Source organism: Mus pahari, chromosome 7 (genome assembly GCF_900095145.1).
Source record: "Mus pahari chromosome 7, PAHARI_EIJ_v1.1, whole genome shotgun sequence".
Taxonomy (NCBI): domain Eukaryota; kingdom Metazoa; phylum Chordata; class Mammalia; order Rodentia; family Muridae; genus Mus; species Mus pahari.
Genome location: NC_034596.1, coordinates 73,664,359 through 73,679,891, shown reverse-complemented (window position 1 = coordinate 73,679,891; position 15,533 = coordinate 73,664,359). Strand labels below are relative to the sequence as shown.

General features: G+C 35.6%; 1 protein-coding gene across 11 annotated transcripts in view; it reads right to left on the bottom strand.

Moving 5' to 3' along the window:
• Gphn (gephyrin) overlaps positions 1-15,533 on the bottom strand; it is a 418,076-nt gene that overhangs the window by 208,763 nt on the left and 193,780 nt on the right. For all 11 annotated transcript variants that reach the window (XM_021201556.2, XM_021201558.2, XM_029541198.1 and 8 more), the window contains one exon: positions 3,672-3,766. In XM_021201556.2, the coding sequence (XP_021057215.1) occupies positions 3,672-3,766 (95 nt within the window). The remainder of the gene's footprint in view (positions 1-3,671; positions 3,767-15,533) is intronic.

Below are 15,533 nucleotides of genomic sequence, written 5' to 3'. Positions count from 1 at the left end.
TTGCTTTCTTCTCTCTCCCAAGTGGGACTGAGGTGTCCTCACTTGGGCACTTCAGCTTGTTGAACTTTTTGAGTTCTGTGGACTGTATCTTGGGTATTCTGTAATTTGTGTGTGTGTGTGGGGGGGGGCTGATATCTACTTATTAGTGAGTACATACCATGCATGTCCTTTTGGGTCTGAGTTACTTCACTCAGGATAATATTTTCTAGTTCCATTCATTTGCCTGCAAAACTCAGGATGTACTTGTTCTTAATAGCTGAGTAGTATTCTATTCTGTAAATGAACCACATTTACTGTATCCATTCTTCTGCCTTGGGACATCTAGGTTGTTTCCAGCTTCTGGTTATCACAAATAAGGCCGCTATGAACATAGTGGAACTCGTGCCCCTGTGGCATGGTAGGGCATCTTTGGGGTATATTCCCAAGAGTGGTATAGGTGGATCTTCAGGTAGATCTATTTCCAATTTTCTGAGGAACCTCCAGAATGATTTGCAGAGTGGTTGTACCAGTTTGCAATCACACTGACAATGGAGGAGTGTTCCTCTTTCTCTACATCCTCTCCAACATGTGTTGTCATCTGAGGTTTTGATCTTAGCTATTCTGATTGATGTATGGTGGAATTTCAGGATTGTTTTGATTTACATTTCGCTGACCACTAAGGACTTTGAACATTTATTTAGGTGTTTCTCAGCCATTAGAGATTCTTCAGTTGGGAACTCTAAGTTTATATCTATCCCACATTTTTTTGATTGGGTTGTTTGGCTTTTTGGTGATTAACTTCTTGAGTTCTTTGTATATTTTGGATATTAGCCCTCTGTTGGATATGGGGTTCATGAAGACTTTTTTTCCCAATTTACATGTTGCCTATTTGTCTAATTGACTATGTCCTTTGCCTTACAGATGCTTTCCAGTTTCATGAGGTTACATTTATCAATTCTTGGTCTTAGAGCATGAATCATAAAGACCAAACAAACAGCTGAAAGAGTCAGATGCAGATATTTGCACACAACTAATGGACAGAATGAGCTGACCTCTGTTATTGAATTAGGGAAGGTTGAAAGATGCTGAGGAGAAGGGTGATCCTGTAGGCGGACCAGCAGTTTCTATCTGAACCCCTGAGATCTCTCAAACACTGGACCACCAAACAGGCAGCATACACCAGCTGATATGAGGTCCTCAACACACATATAGTAGAGGACTGCTGGATCTGTGTTCATTCAGAGATGATGCACCTAACCTTCAAGAGACTGGAGGCCCCAGGGAGTTTAGAGGTCAGATGGGGTGTGGGGTGGGGACATCCATGTGGAGACAGGAGGTGGGGAGGAGGTATGGCATGTGGAACAGTCTGAGGGTAGAATAAAATATGGAGTGTAAAAAAATCAATTAAAATAAAAAAATGAAATAGAAAAAGGCATGGAAATGCAAAAACAAACAAACAAAAATGACAATAACAAAAAACCACCCCCCCAAAAAAAACTCAGCAAAATAATCCCAGTTTTCTTATATATGGATGCTACTACCCTATAATGGGGCAACAGTTCCCTTACTGGATAAAAGAGACTTACATAAAAATTCATGTACCAGGAATGGTCAATTTTTTTTTAAGAGTTGTTGGTCAATAAGGTACCAAAGACTCCCAGGCATCACAGACCATTGTCAGTGTAGCTAGTTACTTCCATCACTTGCTGCTGAAAATATCACATGCTTGAGTCACAGAACATGATGAAATCAAGCTGGCACAGATCTGGAAGTGTCAATCCTACTTAAATAGCTTTCATAGTGCTAGTTAGTATTATAAAAGCTACAAGAGGAGAAAAGTAAGCATCGATTCCTTAGAGCTGGGAACCCAATTAGCTCAAATAATGCCTGGCCTGGCAAGACTCTGTCCACTTGCGCAATACGGGCATCAATACCATGGGAGTAACTAACCACTCTCTGTTTGCATTTCAGGCCAAATCTCCAAGACAAAATCCGATCTAGCATCATTATAGCGGCAAGAACCTATACCTAGATAAATAATAAATGCTAAGTAAGAAACTAATATCATTTGTTAAGCAGGCATTGTATTCAGCTCCCAATGATATTATACCCATAAATTAAGATATCTCTAAAACTTCATCAGAGAATGTCTTTTTGCAGTAGATGATGACCTATGTTGAGATTTACAAGACCAACAAGCAAAAAGTAAAAAACAGAAGAATGTTAGCTTGCTCAGGGATCATTGCTATAGACAGAATGAAGAGACTATATGAGCGGCAGTAGATAGATACAAGAAAAGGAAATGGTGTCTTCTGGAAACAGTAGGGCATACCCTCATATGAACTCAGTCAGCATGACAACATGCATAAGACCAGTGCCGATCCAAGCCAAACCAAATGTAAGTGTGGAAAGGAGAGTTGGGCATGAAATTACACCCTAAGATGAGAAGCTACTGGCAATTCTCAGCTTTTGAGAGAGGGATATTTGCTTTTCTATAATGTAGCCCCTGGTTAAGTCTACTATGTTCGAGTGGCAGAGCATACACATAAGAGTGTTTGTGCAATATACATTGGTTGTAATGAGGGCGAAAAAAAGAACACAATGTTGAGTGGGAAGGGAAGGATATGGGGAAAGTTGGTGGATGGGAGAATATAATCGAAGCATGTAAAATTCTTAAAAAGTGAATTTTATAAATATATAATATCTCATATTTAATTTCATCTATATTTATTAAATTTAGCATTATAATACTTTATGTACATATGACAATAAAGAGAATATAATAACTGATGATTCATTCATAAGTATAACTCCAATGACTGCTACTAATGAAATATAAACTTAATCTAAATAAGTGGAAAACTAGTTTGAATAACATTTAAATGGGTACCTTAGTTTTTATAGTCATATTTCACACAGACTATAAGTGACTATGCTGATTATAAAGTTATAAATTTACAAGGTTTTATATTTTTGGCTACCATAAGATTAAATGTTTATTATTCAAAGATCATTAAAAGAGACCCTGACTAAATGAACAGATTTATATTTAATGATGTATATTATGCTTATTTATAGAATTACAATCTAAGATTTGCTAACATACTAAGAAATCATCAGATAAAGTATAAATGCCACCAGCTATGCCAATAAAGTTTTAAATATATTAATTTAATATAATAATATGCTGATTTAATAAAGCAATTTAAATATACTAAATTACCTGGAGACTATCAATATGAATTGAATTCTTTTTATGACTGCACATAAATATGCCTCCTTGTAAATTCAAATCAAGTTCCTAACATATGACATAAGTAATTTTATTAAATTTTGCTGGTTTATGTATTAAACTAGCACCAGGTTACAGTTAATAAATATCAATTGGTGATTATAAATAATCACAAAAAGGATAATTTTACATTTTAATTAATTCAACTCTTATGCATTAGGACTGATGACATTCAGCAATGATAAAACAGTACCTAAGTTTAGCAAAGGTAAAAACGAAACCAAAAAGAAAAAAAGAAGGATCTGCTTGAGACATAGCTACAGAGACCAAGACTCTTAACTCTGGATAAAATGGAGTGAACCTAAGCCTTCTGTCTACAGTTTTTAGACATACTATTCTAGGGTACTGATCTGTAGTCAGGAGGTTCACTTTCTTTGCAATTTGTGGGTGGCTTTCTTACCTAGAGAGCATGCCCAGAGGTGTAACATTAAGTGATCCCATCAGCATTGCCAGGGCCATCCCTGGCGCTTCCCGTTCTATTACTTCTTTTGTGGCCTGTAATTAAAGATTAAATAGCAGACTGAGTGAAATAGCCAAAAAAGAAGAGAGGCAGAGTCGTAAGTTTCACTTTAAGGTAAACCGTATTTTGAAGTTCTTCAAACATTTGGATTTTTATTGTCAGTCAGCTCAAATTTTCAGGATCACTGAATATCAGCTATTGACTAGGAAAATACAAGGAATGTTACAAGTCCCATCTTATTCTTTTCTTCATAGTTTCAAAGTATTTGATAGAAAACCCATTTTCTCTGGTAACCTGAAGTCCAAACCAGGAAGCCTCAGATTGCTGTGACAGTTTTTGAGATCTCAGATGTGTAAGAAAACTGAGTGCCAGTGTTGGTTGTTCTTAAGGTTTTTGTTTTTTTGTCTTGTGGAGTTGAAGATGGAACCCAACACCCTGTGCATGCTAGGCAAGAACTCCAGTATTAGCTGTGGCACTATGCTACATCCACATTTTGCCTATTATTATTGAAAAAAATACTTCTAAAATATATTCCTACTAGTTCTATGATTTTATAACATGGTTAAAAAGATAAAAATATCAGCTGGAAAAAAATTATAATTTCAATACAAATTAGCTACTGGATTAAAAAAATAAAGTGATAGGATTTACTATACTAAGAATTTATGATATGACGTGGTTAAAGTGAAGAGTACTTAAACCAGGACTAAGTTGGTGAAGAAGACAGAAATACTATATTTTCCAACAATAGCAATACCTTGGAGATACCAGGTTTGGTTTCAGACTACCACTGTTAAGCCAATAAAACAATAAAGCATATCATATGACCCTTTTGGTTTCTGAGTGCATATAAAAGTTATGATTACATTGTCCTAGTGTTTTAACCACATCATATCTAAAAAGTTATAATAATGAAATACAGTGTTGCAAAAGTATGTTAATCATCATCTGAACCTTCAGCACTTCAAGTGGAGGCCTTGATCTTATTGGCTGTTGTCTGATCAATAGACATAAAAATAATTAATGAATCTAAGTTTAGACTACAGGAAGAATTACCAAATGCAACACAGAGATATTTGGTAAAATATATTGGGAAAAATAGCATTATGGTTCTTGCTCTGCACAGGGTTACCTCAACCTTTAGTTTGCAAGACACTGGTATTTATGAAGGCCATACCCTAGAATTGCAGAATATGAGGCGTGATTGTATATTGCATTTAATGGTAAAGATAAACCTTAGGCTAAAATTAGGAACAAAACACATGACTTAACCCATTTCTAGCAATCTCTTTATACAAATGAAGATAGTTACAATAATTGGAAATGACTAAGAAGAAAAAACATGCAAAGTTGAGTATTCTAGTATGCAGAAAACAAACAAAATATAAACAATGACAGAATGAAAACAAGTTGTGACTGCAACTGTTCAGCAGAAGTGAGCTACAGCTCTAAGTAAGGCTGCATATTATATGGCTGAATGTTTTCTCCAAGAAAATACTTGATCAAACAGTTAAAGCAAATCAAGTATGTATATGATACTAACTCATAGTGTAATTTTTAGAACATATGTAAATGGGTAATTTGGTCTTAATATGCATGTAAAATATGGGATTCCAAGAACTGATAAATCTCCTGGTTCACTGCACCAAGAATAGCATAATATGTAACAATAGTGATTGCTTCTTAATGAAATCTTTAATGAGGGAGCACCACAGGCTGTAGGAAAAAAAAAAACCTGAATTTCAAAGTTTTAAAATAGATTATTATTTAGGTTTAAAGCTGAATAACTATGAGCTGTCTACCTCATTTTTTATTGTCTGAAATCAATCTATTCCATATAAATTTGAGGTCTTATGATATGAGACATTATTTCTGTTATAAACTGCTCTGTTAAAGTTTAAAACTTCCAGGAAACTAAAAATCTAAAGTCCTAAAAACATCAAGCAAAGGGAAGTTGAGCATAATATGAAATGACCTCTTTAGCAGAATTAGTAGTTCATTGCCCACTTTAAAAAGTCATTATATAAGTACAGCTTAACTTTTAGTGGGTTTAAATACAGTTTATCTCCCAAAGATTCCCGTTAGTAACTTGGACCTTGGTGTGACAATGTTGAAAGTTGGTACAAGGGTGATGTGTTATCACTTGTGAAGTCAGTTGTTAAGGGAACAATTTATATAAAGAGACTGACCTCTGAATCAGTCTGGCTTATTTATTTATTTATTTATTTATTTATTTATTTATTTATTTTGCCATATGATCTTCTGCATACAGCCAGTTTCCTTTCTGCCTTTTTTTAGTATGAGATAAATAAACTTTTTCTTTGAAAGTATTCATTCTCCAGTATTTTATTCTAGCAAAAGGAAAACTACTGACATATACATACATATTGTACACCTCAAGAAGAATAGAACATTTTAAGGACAAGTAGAAAAATACCCACAGATAGCCAAGAGGGTATATTTAATCTAAAATAGAGAGAGCAAGGAACAATACTTATCCACTTAAGAAACACTACTTACTAGGTATTCCTGTTTAGTAGAATTCAAAGGCTGTGATAATCTAGTGATGAACTGAATAAACTGAGCATATAAGCTGTGACCCAGAGTTAACTAATGATGTGAAAATTGCATGGAAGAGATAAAGTTCTTTTTTTTTTTTTTTTTTTTTTTAAGTTTCTCTAAAATATATCATGGGGTTTCCTAGAACACTGGATTTCAGTTTCCAGAGAAATATTTTATTAGGAACCACTTTTGTGCAAATCTTTCAGTGAAATTTCTATTCATACGATGGAGTATCTGAGGTATGTTCATATTATACTGATTTTCTTTAGGAGGCTCTGCAGAAGAAATTTTTGATCTTAACTATGACTGGATAGTCCTCTGCATTGTTACGTTTCCTTTGAAATTATAATGGTATGAATCATGATGAGTTGGTGGGAGGCTGAAACATAATGTGTTTACAGTAGGGCATTCTTTTTTTTTTTTAATCCTGTAATTTTTTATTAGATATTTTCTTTATTTACATTTCAAATGCTATCCCGAAAGTTCCCTATACCTTCCCCCTGCCCCTGCTCCCCTACCCCCCAACTCCCACTTCTTGGCTCTGGCATTCCCCTGTGCTGGGTCATATAAAGTTTGCAAGACCAAGGGCCTCTCTTCCCAATGATAGCCGATTAGGCCATCTTCTGCTACATATGCAGCTAGAGACACAAGCTCATGGAGTACTGGTTAGTTCATATTGTTGTTTCACCTACAGGGTTGCAGCCCCCTTCAGTTCCTTGGGTACTTTCTCTAGCTCTTCCATTGGGGGCCCTGTGTTCTGTGAGCATCCACTTCTGTGTTTGCTAGGCACTGACATAGCCTCACAAGAGGCCGCTATATCAGGGTCCAGTAGGGCATTCTTAAATACATCATCTACAAGATCTATTTTAGATTTGTGACAAATGCATTTTTCCATACAATGCTATAATGTATTTTGAGTTAGTTCCTTATTTTAAAATGATTGGTATGGTCAAGAACTCATATGTGAAGACAATGCTACTCCATAGTTAGTTTCTAAGAGAATAGGGCTTTGACCTGTTGCATCACATGGCACAATGGGTAACATGTGGCATATCCTCAATAAATATTAGTGGAACATAAAATAAACAAATGCACTTATCTAGATTTGAAATTTGGCTTTACTGCACATTTGTTTTGTGAAATAAATGGAAATAATCTTTCTGAGTTTCAACATATTTATGAATAAAATATAACTACATCTTTTAAGATGATGATGATGAGATATAAGCAATCTAGTATAGAATGGATATTCAAGAAAAGTAATTGTTTTCAGTTCCTATTTTCCATTTCAACTTATAACCTTACAGATTTGATTGTATCAGATTAACAGATAATTGGAAAACATGTATATTTATAATCAATAGTTGAGAAGCAGAGTTGAAATAATATGGAATTTACAACAATAATTCAACCATGAAAGTGTTGGCTAGTGAAGGAACAATACTGAAATGCTCTCTCTGACCTTTAGAGAGCAAAAGCCAATTAAGGTGTGTATTGGAAAGACAGGAACGAGGGCAAAAGCTGAATGCAAATATCTACAGCCATATATGAAAAGTACAACAAAGCATAAAGCAAGAAAATAAAACCTAATTCAGAATAAAACAAGACAAAATATATTAAGACACTAGAAAATCCAAACAGAAGAGAGGTTGTAAGAAAACATCTCTATCACTTTTAATCGCAAGTAATAGTAGAATAAAGATAAGAACCATCTGCACCTGCGATTGTGTTTACATAAACCATTATCAGTGCTAAAAAGATGACATTAAGAGTTTGAGATAATTTTATATAATTGTTTTATGGTACTATTTCAGATTTTTGTAATTATAAGCTCTAAATTAATCAATTACTTTTTTGAAAACGTATAGTAGAAATTAGGGGAAGCAGAGGCAGGCGGATTTCTGAGTTCGAGGCCAGCCTGGTCTACAAAGTGAGTTCCAGGGCTACACAGAAAAAAACCCTGTCTCAGAAAAACCAAAACCAAAACCAACCAACCAAACAAACAACAAAAAACAACAACAACTCTTTAAAAAAAAGAAATTAGGGTTTCTGTTTTAGATTATGGTTTAGGAACTAGTCAGTTGCAAATTAATGATGTTTAGGAAACACCTACTTCCTTTGTTTAAGTATTTAACTTGAAAATAATCTACTTTTTCTTGACAGGTTTTCCTATGTAGCTTAGGCTAGCTTGGAACACACTAAGTGGTCCAAGCAGGCCTTAACCTCAGCTTTCTAAATGCTGAGTTTCAAGTATGTAGCACCATGTTCAGTCTTTAAATATATTCTTAACAATGAAATCTTAACTGCCCTTGAGAAACACTGCAATTTCCTTTATTGTTTATGTGTTGGTGGTATAGGGGTGAGCATACTTGCCTTCCTTCATTTTTATAGTTTGAAGATAACATTAAAGTCCAAAATACCCTTCAAAGGCTGCTAATTTTTATAAACTAAAAAACTGTACCATAAATAATTTAGAGTTCTTGATGAAATTCACGCTCACTCTTTAACTTCATTGGGAAATGATATTAAAAAGTTATTGATAAAATGATATGACTTTTAATATTAATAGAACACATAACTAAGTCTAAATAATTGCAAATGTAAAGTGATGCCATGAAGAATCTTCTAGTGTAGTGCTTTACTTAATTATATAGGCATACTCCTATTAACAGTGGAATAGCCAGGCAGTGGTGGTGCACACACGCCTTTAATCCCAGTACTTGGGAGGCAGAGGCAGGTGGATTTCTGAGTTCCAGGCCAGCCTGGTCTACTGAGTTCCAGGACAACCAGGGCTACACAGAGAAACCCTGTCTCAAAAAACCAAACCAAACCTAACCAAATGAAAATAAAACAAACCAAAACAGTGCAATAATTTTATTTGTATTCACATACTTGCTACTTGACTAGGTAGATTTTATAAAGCATCCTGCTAACAAATACGACAATGCCATGTGATGAATAAATAACCATAAATACCAAAGATTATGTGGTGAGTACAGAAGCATAACAGAAACACCACATACTGGATGGTGATAACTTTGTTATGCCATCAAGATGAATATGGTTAGGGCAACAGTTCTCAAAATGTAGTGTACATCAACATCTTCTAGAAACTTTGCTATAATGCAGATACTTGGGCATGATTCTAACATGCTTCAATTTATAATGTATGGATAGGGCTTCAGAATTGCCATTTTAAGCAATTTTCAGCTGATACCTATGATACTTAAAGAGCATACTTGAAAATCATAGTTGATGACAGGGATGTGTGACACCCTGATTTTCAGTGAACATTTTACATTCAACTTTATAGATGATATAAATGTGAGAATACTTCACTAGAATTAAATACAGACCTAGTGAGAAGACAAATTGGGTAAAAATAGGTAACTTAATAAGTACAGGTATATTTTCCTGATGTCTTCACATTGAAGCAAACATGTTACTTGAATTTCTATATTTCAAAATTTGCCATAATAATCAGTTCTGTGGCAACCTCTGTAAGTATCTGGTGGCATACTAAAGATTAGACTTAACAATATGATTTTTGTCTCTCAAGTGATGTTTGTATCTTCTCTGTCTAGCTGTAGTTTTGAAATATCCAGTCATTTCTATATGCTGGCCCGGTAAGACTCAGTGAAAGAGAATACTGACTGAGGCTAATGTAAACATAATAAAACCTAGAAATGAATGTTTTGAATGGATTATAGTAGATTCAAAACTGTTAAAATAATTTCTGCTGTTTCTTGAACGAGAAAAGAATAGGTTTTTACCAATTGGCCCTTGACTATCACTAGAGGCTGACATCTATATAAATATTATCCAGTCCCAGTTATGCAAACCCAAGGGGTGGGATAAGTATTTTAAAAAAGTATTCTTAACCATCAAGCCATCACCCAGCCCCACTTCATATAACTATGAGGTGTAAATCTGTGTAACTTTTGGTGTGTGTAACTTGACAGGCATGGTAAGAACTTGTAGCTTTTAGAGAGTATGAATTTGGTTCTCAGGACACTTGCAGGCAGTTCACAACTATCTGCAACATACATTTCCAGGGGATCCTACAACCTCTTCTAGCCTCCATGACACCTGTTCACATGTGATGTGAGTGTGCACATGCATTCCCACAGCCCCCACTTGCATGCATACACATACAAATAAAATAAAAAATAAATCTACAAGTAAGTCATATGTAGCTATTGAGGAGGGAATGGAATAATTTCAGGAGTACTAATATACAATGCAATGAATTTTTATTAATAATATTGTATTGTATACGTAACTTTGTTAGCAGGGTAGTTTTCAAATCTACAAAGAAAATTCTATGATATAATGCATTTACCATTAGGCTTTTTTTGTTTCTTTCTTTTTGCTATAATCCATCCATCTATTTGCCCACTTACTCATCCAAAACTCTATAAAAATCACATAAGCAGTCGTGTTGCCTAAACAATACCTGAGCAAAGGACGACATCAATGGACATGCTAACATGGAAGGTCTCAGTTCTGGACAAAGCAGTAAAGGGAATGCAGAGAGCTGGATGAATGGTCTTCCCCAGGGAAGTCCTCAACTGGTAATACAACTTCAAATACCCGTGAGATCATATACATATATGGAACATTATATTTACTAAGAAAGTTGTATTATGTATTTCTGAATATATACAAACATAAAATTAATATTTAGAGAGGTGGCTAGACAGACAGACAGAGAGATCAACAAAGAAAAAGAAGCTACAAATTTGATTAAGAGTCAAGGATGGGTGGGTGGTACATGAGAGGGTTTGAAGGGAGGAAAAGGAGTGAAGAAAATGATGTAACTATTGTTTGAAAAACTTACTATGAATATTATATATTCTATGACTTAGTCATAGAATTCATTAATAGAAGAAATGATGAAAAAGAAGAAATACAGTGGAGGGGGTAACTTGAAGAGTCCACCTCCAGTGGAAGGACAGGGCATCAAGTGGAGGGATGGGGTTGTCATCCCACAGTCAAAAGCTCTGATCCAGAACTGTTCTTGTCTGAAGGAACTACAGGGACAAAAATGAAGAAGAGCATGAGAGAAAGGAGGTCCAGTGACAGGCCCAAATTGGGATCTAGCTCAAGGGGAGGCCCAGGGCCCTGACCCTTACTGATGCTGTGGTGTGCTTACAGACAGAAGCCTAGCATGGCAGGCCTCTGAGAGGTCTAACAAGCAGCTGAAAGAGTCACATGTAGATACTAGCATCTAACCAATGGATGGAAGCTGAGGACTTGTGGTTGAAATTGGGGGAAAGCTGGAAGAAGCTGAGGAGGAGGAGGGCAGCCCCATGGGAAGACCAGCAGTCTCAACTGACCTGGACCTCTGCAATCTCTCAGAAGCTGAACACCAACCAGGCAGCATACACTAGCTGATTGGACACCCCCGACACATAGACAGCAGAGGACTGTCTGGTCTGGCCTCAGTGAGAGAAGATATGCTCCTAACCCCAGGGAGTAAGGAGGCCTGATGGGGTTGGGGTGGGGGAGTGGGGACATCCCCTTGGAGACAAGGGGGAGGAGGTATGGATGGGGAGTGGTTGGGGGGGCAGACCAGGAGGGGGATGAAGTCTGGACTGTAAAAAAGGAATAAAGAATAATAAAAAAAAGGGACTGTGGAGAGCTATTAAAGAAGGACAACACTCTATGTTGTATATTTCTGGTGACTGTAAGCACTTGAACCCTCACCCTTACCTCCACACACACAAGAAAATTAGAAGAAAGCTCGTATAAAAGGAGATGAATGATGCCGTTCCATTGTATACAAACCTGAGTGCTGGCATCAAAGTTGTATGCAAATATGCTGCATCACTGAAACCTCATCAGCATGACTGCCTAGACAATACCCATGCAATGACATTAATGAAATGGCAGTGTGGTCTGGGGAACATTTCACAAGGCCCCACCCCTAGGTGAAGAGCTATAGACAATCAATTTTTTTTCTGAGAAAGAAAGAATTGAATTTATCCAGGTATGCGCCCCTGATAGAACATGAAATCTCTAGTGGTCAGCACTAAATGCATGGACATAAAACTTGTTGTTAATTTAAATAAAATATTCCTATGCATGACCGTGCTGCTGCTCACTTTTCCATGTATATATTTAATGTGTGATAGTATCTTCCCATAGTGTGACACTTCACTAAAGCAGTTCTCTACTGGATTTCATGAATACTGTTTTTAAAAATGTACTATTTAGCCTAGGGAAAAAAGAAATCAGAAGTTTTAATTTATGGTGACTCAGTTTAAATACATGTGCATTCTCTACTTAAATAGTTAACACTGTTGTTTCACACAATACAAGAAACATGATTTATTTACTTTGAAAAAGTAAATAATGAGACACACTAATAATTGTGACTATGTCAAAAGCAGAAAGTATACCAGTAGAAAAATTGAAAAGGTAATTCATGTTGTTTACTTCAAATTTTGTTTTAACCTATTAATCTAATGTGGTATGTTTTAAACAGAAAAAGGCTCCATATTCCGTGTAGATATAGGAAGGATCTTTGCCTAAAGCTTACATATTATCTTTAACACAAAGCTTATATACATTCGTATTAACCCATGAACCTAGATCACATAGAGCTTGATGTTACAAATAGTAGTCAAACATTATGTTTGTGAAAAACAAAGTCTTACCAAAAGCATTGTAAAATTGAAAGTATAAATTCATCAGGTTTTGTTTAAGAAAATGAATGAAAAATTCAACATGGTAATAAAGATCTATAAAGTTTAATAAAGATTTATCCAGAACTAGAAATTTTGGAGATAGAGAGCAGTTACTAGAAACAGTTCTGAGTATCGCTTCCCTCCCAGCCCCCACACCAAATGCAGATTGGGAAAAAGTAGAAAGGAACAGCATTTTCTGGATTACAAGTCTAATCTGAATGGGAAACAGTAATTAATTTCCTGTACTTCCTTCAGCATATATAAAAATAAGCATGTGCCCATGATTATTTGTGACAAATAGTTCCATCTGGTAAGTCAAACAAGTTTTATCAATTCTTTTTTTTTTTTTAAATTGCTATAGTTATGCACTAAAAATTATTATTTTTTATTCCTTTTTTATTCCTGATAAGTGGATATTAGCCTAGAAGCTCGGAATACCCAAGATACAATTCACAGACCACATGAAGCTCAAGAAGAGGGAAGACAAAAGTATGGATGCTCCAGTGCTTCTTAGAAGGGAGAACAAAATACTCACGAGAGGAAATACAGAGACAAAGTGTGGAGCAGAGACTGAAGGAAAGGCCATCCAGAGACTGCCCACCTGAGGATCCATCCCATATCCAGCCACCAAACGAAGATACTATAGTGGATGCCACGAAGTGCATGTTGACAGGAGCCTGATATAGCTGTCTCCTGAGAGGCTCTGCCAGAGCCCGACAAATATAGAGGCAGATGCTGGCATCCAACCATTGGAATGAACACGGGGGTCCTCAATGAAGAGTTATAGAAAGGACGGAAGAAGCTGAAGGGGTGTGCAACCCCACAGGGATAGCAACATCATCAACCAACCAGACTGTCCAGAGCTTCCAGGGACTAAACTACCAACCAGGGAATACACATGGAGGGACTCATGGCTCCAGCTGCATATGTAGTAGAGGATGGCCTTGTCAGTCATCAATGGGAAGGAGAGGCCGTTGGTCCTCTGAAGGTTCAGTGCCCCAGTGTAGGGGAACAAAGGCATAGAGGCAGAAGTGGGTGGGTGGGTGGGTGGGGGTACACCCTCATAGAAGCAGGAGAAGGGAGGATGGTATGGGAGGTTTTGGGGGGCGGTAATCTGGAAAGGGGATAACATTTGAAAAGCAAATAAAAAAATCCAATAAAAATTTTAGTATTTATATACACTAATTGAAAAGCTTATAGAAAAACTTAATTCTCTTTAGTAAGAATATTTTTCCAAAAACTCAAAAATTCTATTTGAGCTGTTTCTTAATGAAATATAGACTGAAATATCAAAATCAGGTCTGTACTTCAACCTGTAATTATCCAGACTCTTCCAGAACACCCAGACTTTGGTGACAATAAAGCAGTATTTTTTTTTTTAATTTTTTTCACCCCCTACCACAATGCATAATCACCACATAGTCTAGTTTAGCTTTGATCCAGGGATTCTACTTCAGTCAGGATTTCAGAAATGAGTCCATTCTTGGACAAAACAGATTAACGTCTTACTTACCCACTAAATAACTTTGGGCTAGACAATTCTTTACTACAGGGGGCATTCTATGCCTTAGCATGCTCAATGACATGCCTTGCCTCTCCCCATTCAATTCTAGAAGTATTTTTCCTGTAAAAAAAAATCTAAAGAAAATCATCTCAGTTTGAAAAGGACTCACACATACACATTTTCCTCTAGAAAAATTACAAGCTCTATTTTGATTCTCTTGTTAAATGATTTTAAGCCTTGTAATTGGTATTTTTAAGTGACTATCAAATAGATTCTCTTGAAGACTGGATTTTTAAATACTAGAAAAGTATACAAAATGCTTTCAAGGTCTAGATAGATGATCAAATACAATTTATATTAACTGTACGCTAATGTCTACTTTGAAATTTCTATGTGAAAACTGAGAGAGAGTTCAGGAAAATGATTTGTTAAAATAATGATTGCTAAAGGTGGTTATGTATGCTGAATGTCCTAACTATAAGGTAACTTCTAGTTTATATCTATAGATATATCATGATTTCTAAATTTTTCAAGTTCAATAATTTTCTATCTACAAACTTGTTAGCAGTGAATATTCCAAAGCATAAGGATAACTGAAACAAACTTAAATATGACAGAAATATTCAAAATAGGACCTACAAAGAACAAATAACTTTCTAGAAAAAACAGCATTTTGCTAATCTTATGGCTTAGATTCAATGTGTTTCTGAGTCTGACCACAGTTATAAGAGTGTGGATGTCAAAAATGAAGTTTTTAATAAATCTTAATGAATCTTTATATTTTTAAAATAATGAATTTTAATGAATTGATTTATATTTATGTCTCAAAATGATGCAGATAAACATCAGACTGACCAAGTCAGGATTATCCTTCAACTAATGCTCTCCAACTAAGTGATTTCAGTTATAAAATCATTTATGGATTGACAATTTCTTTTTTATTATTATTATTTTCTTTATTTACATTTCAAATGCTATCCCGAAAGTTCCCTATCCCCCCCTCCCCCTGCTATCCCGAAAGTTCCCTATCCCCCCCTCCCCCCC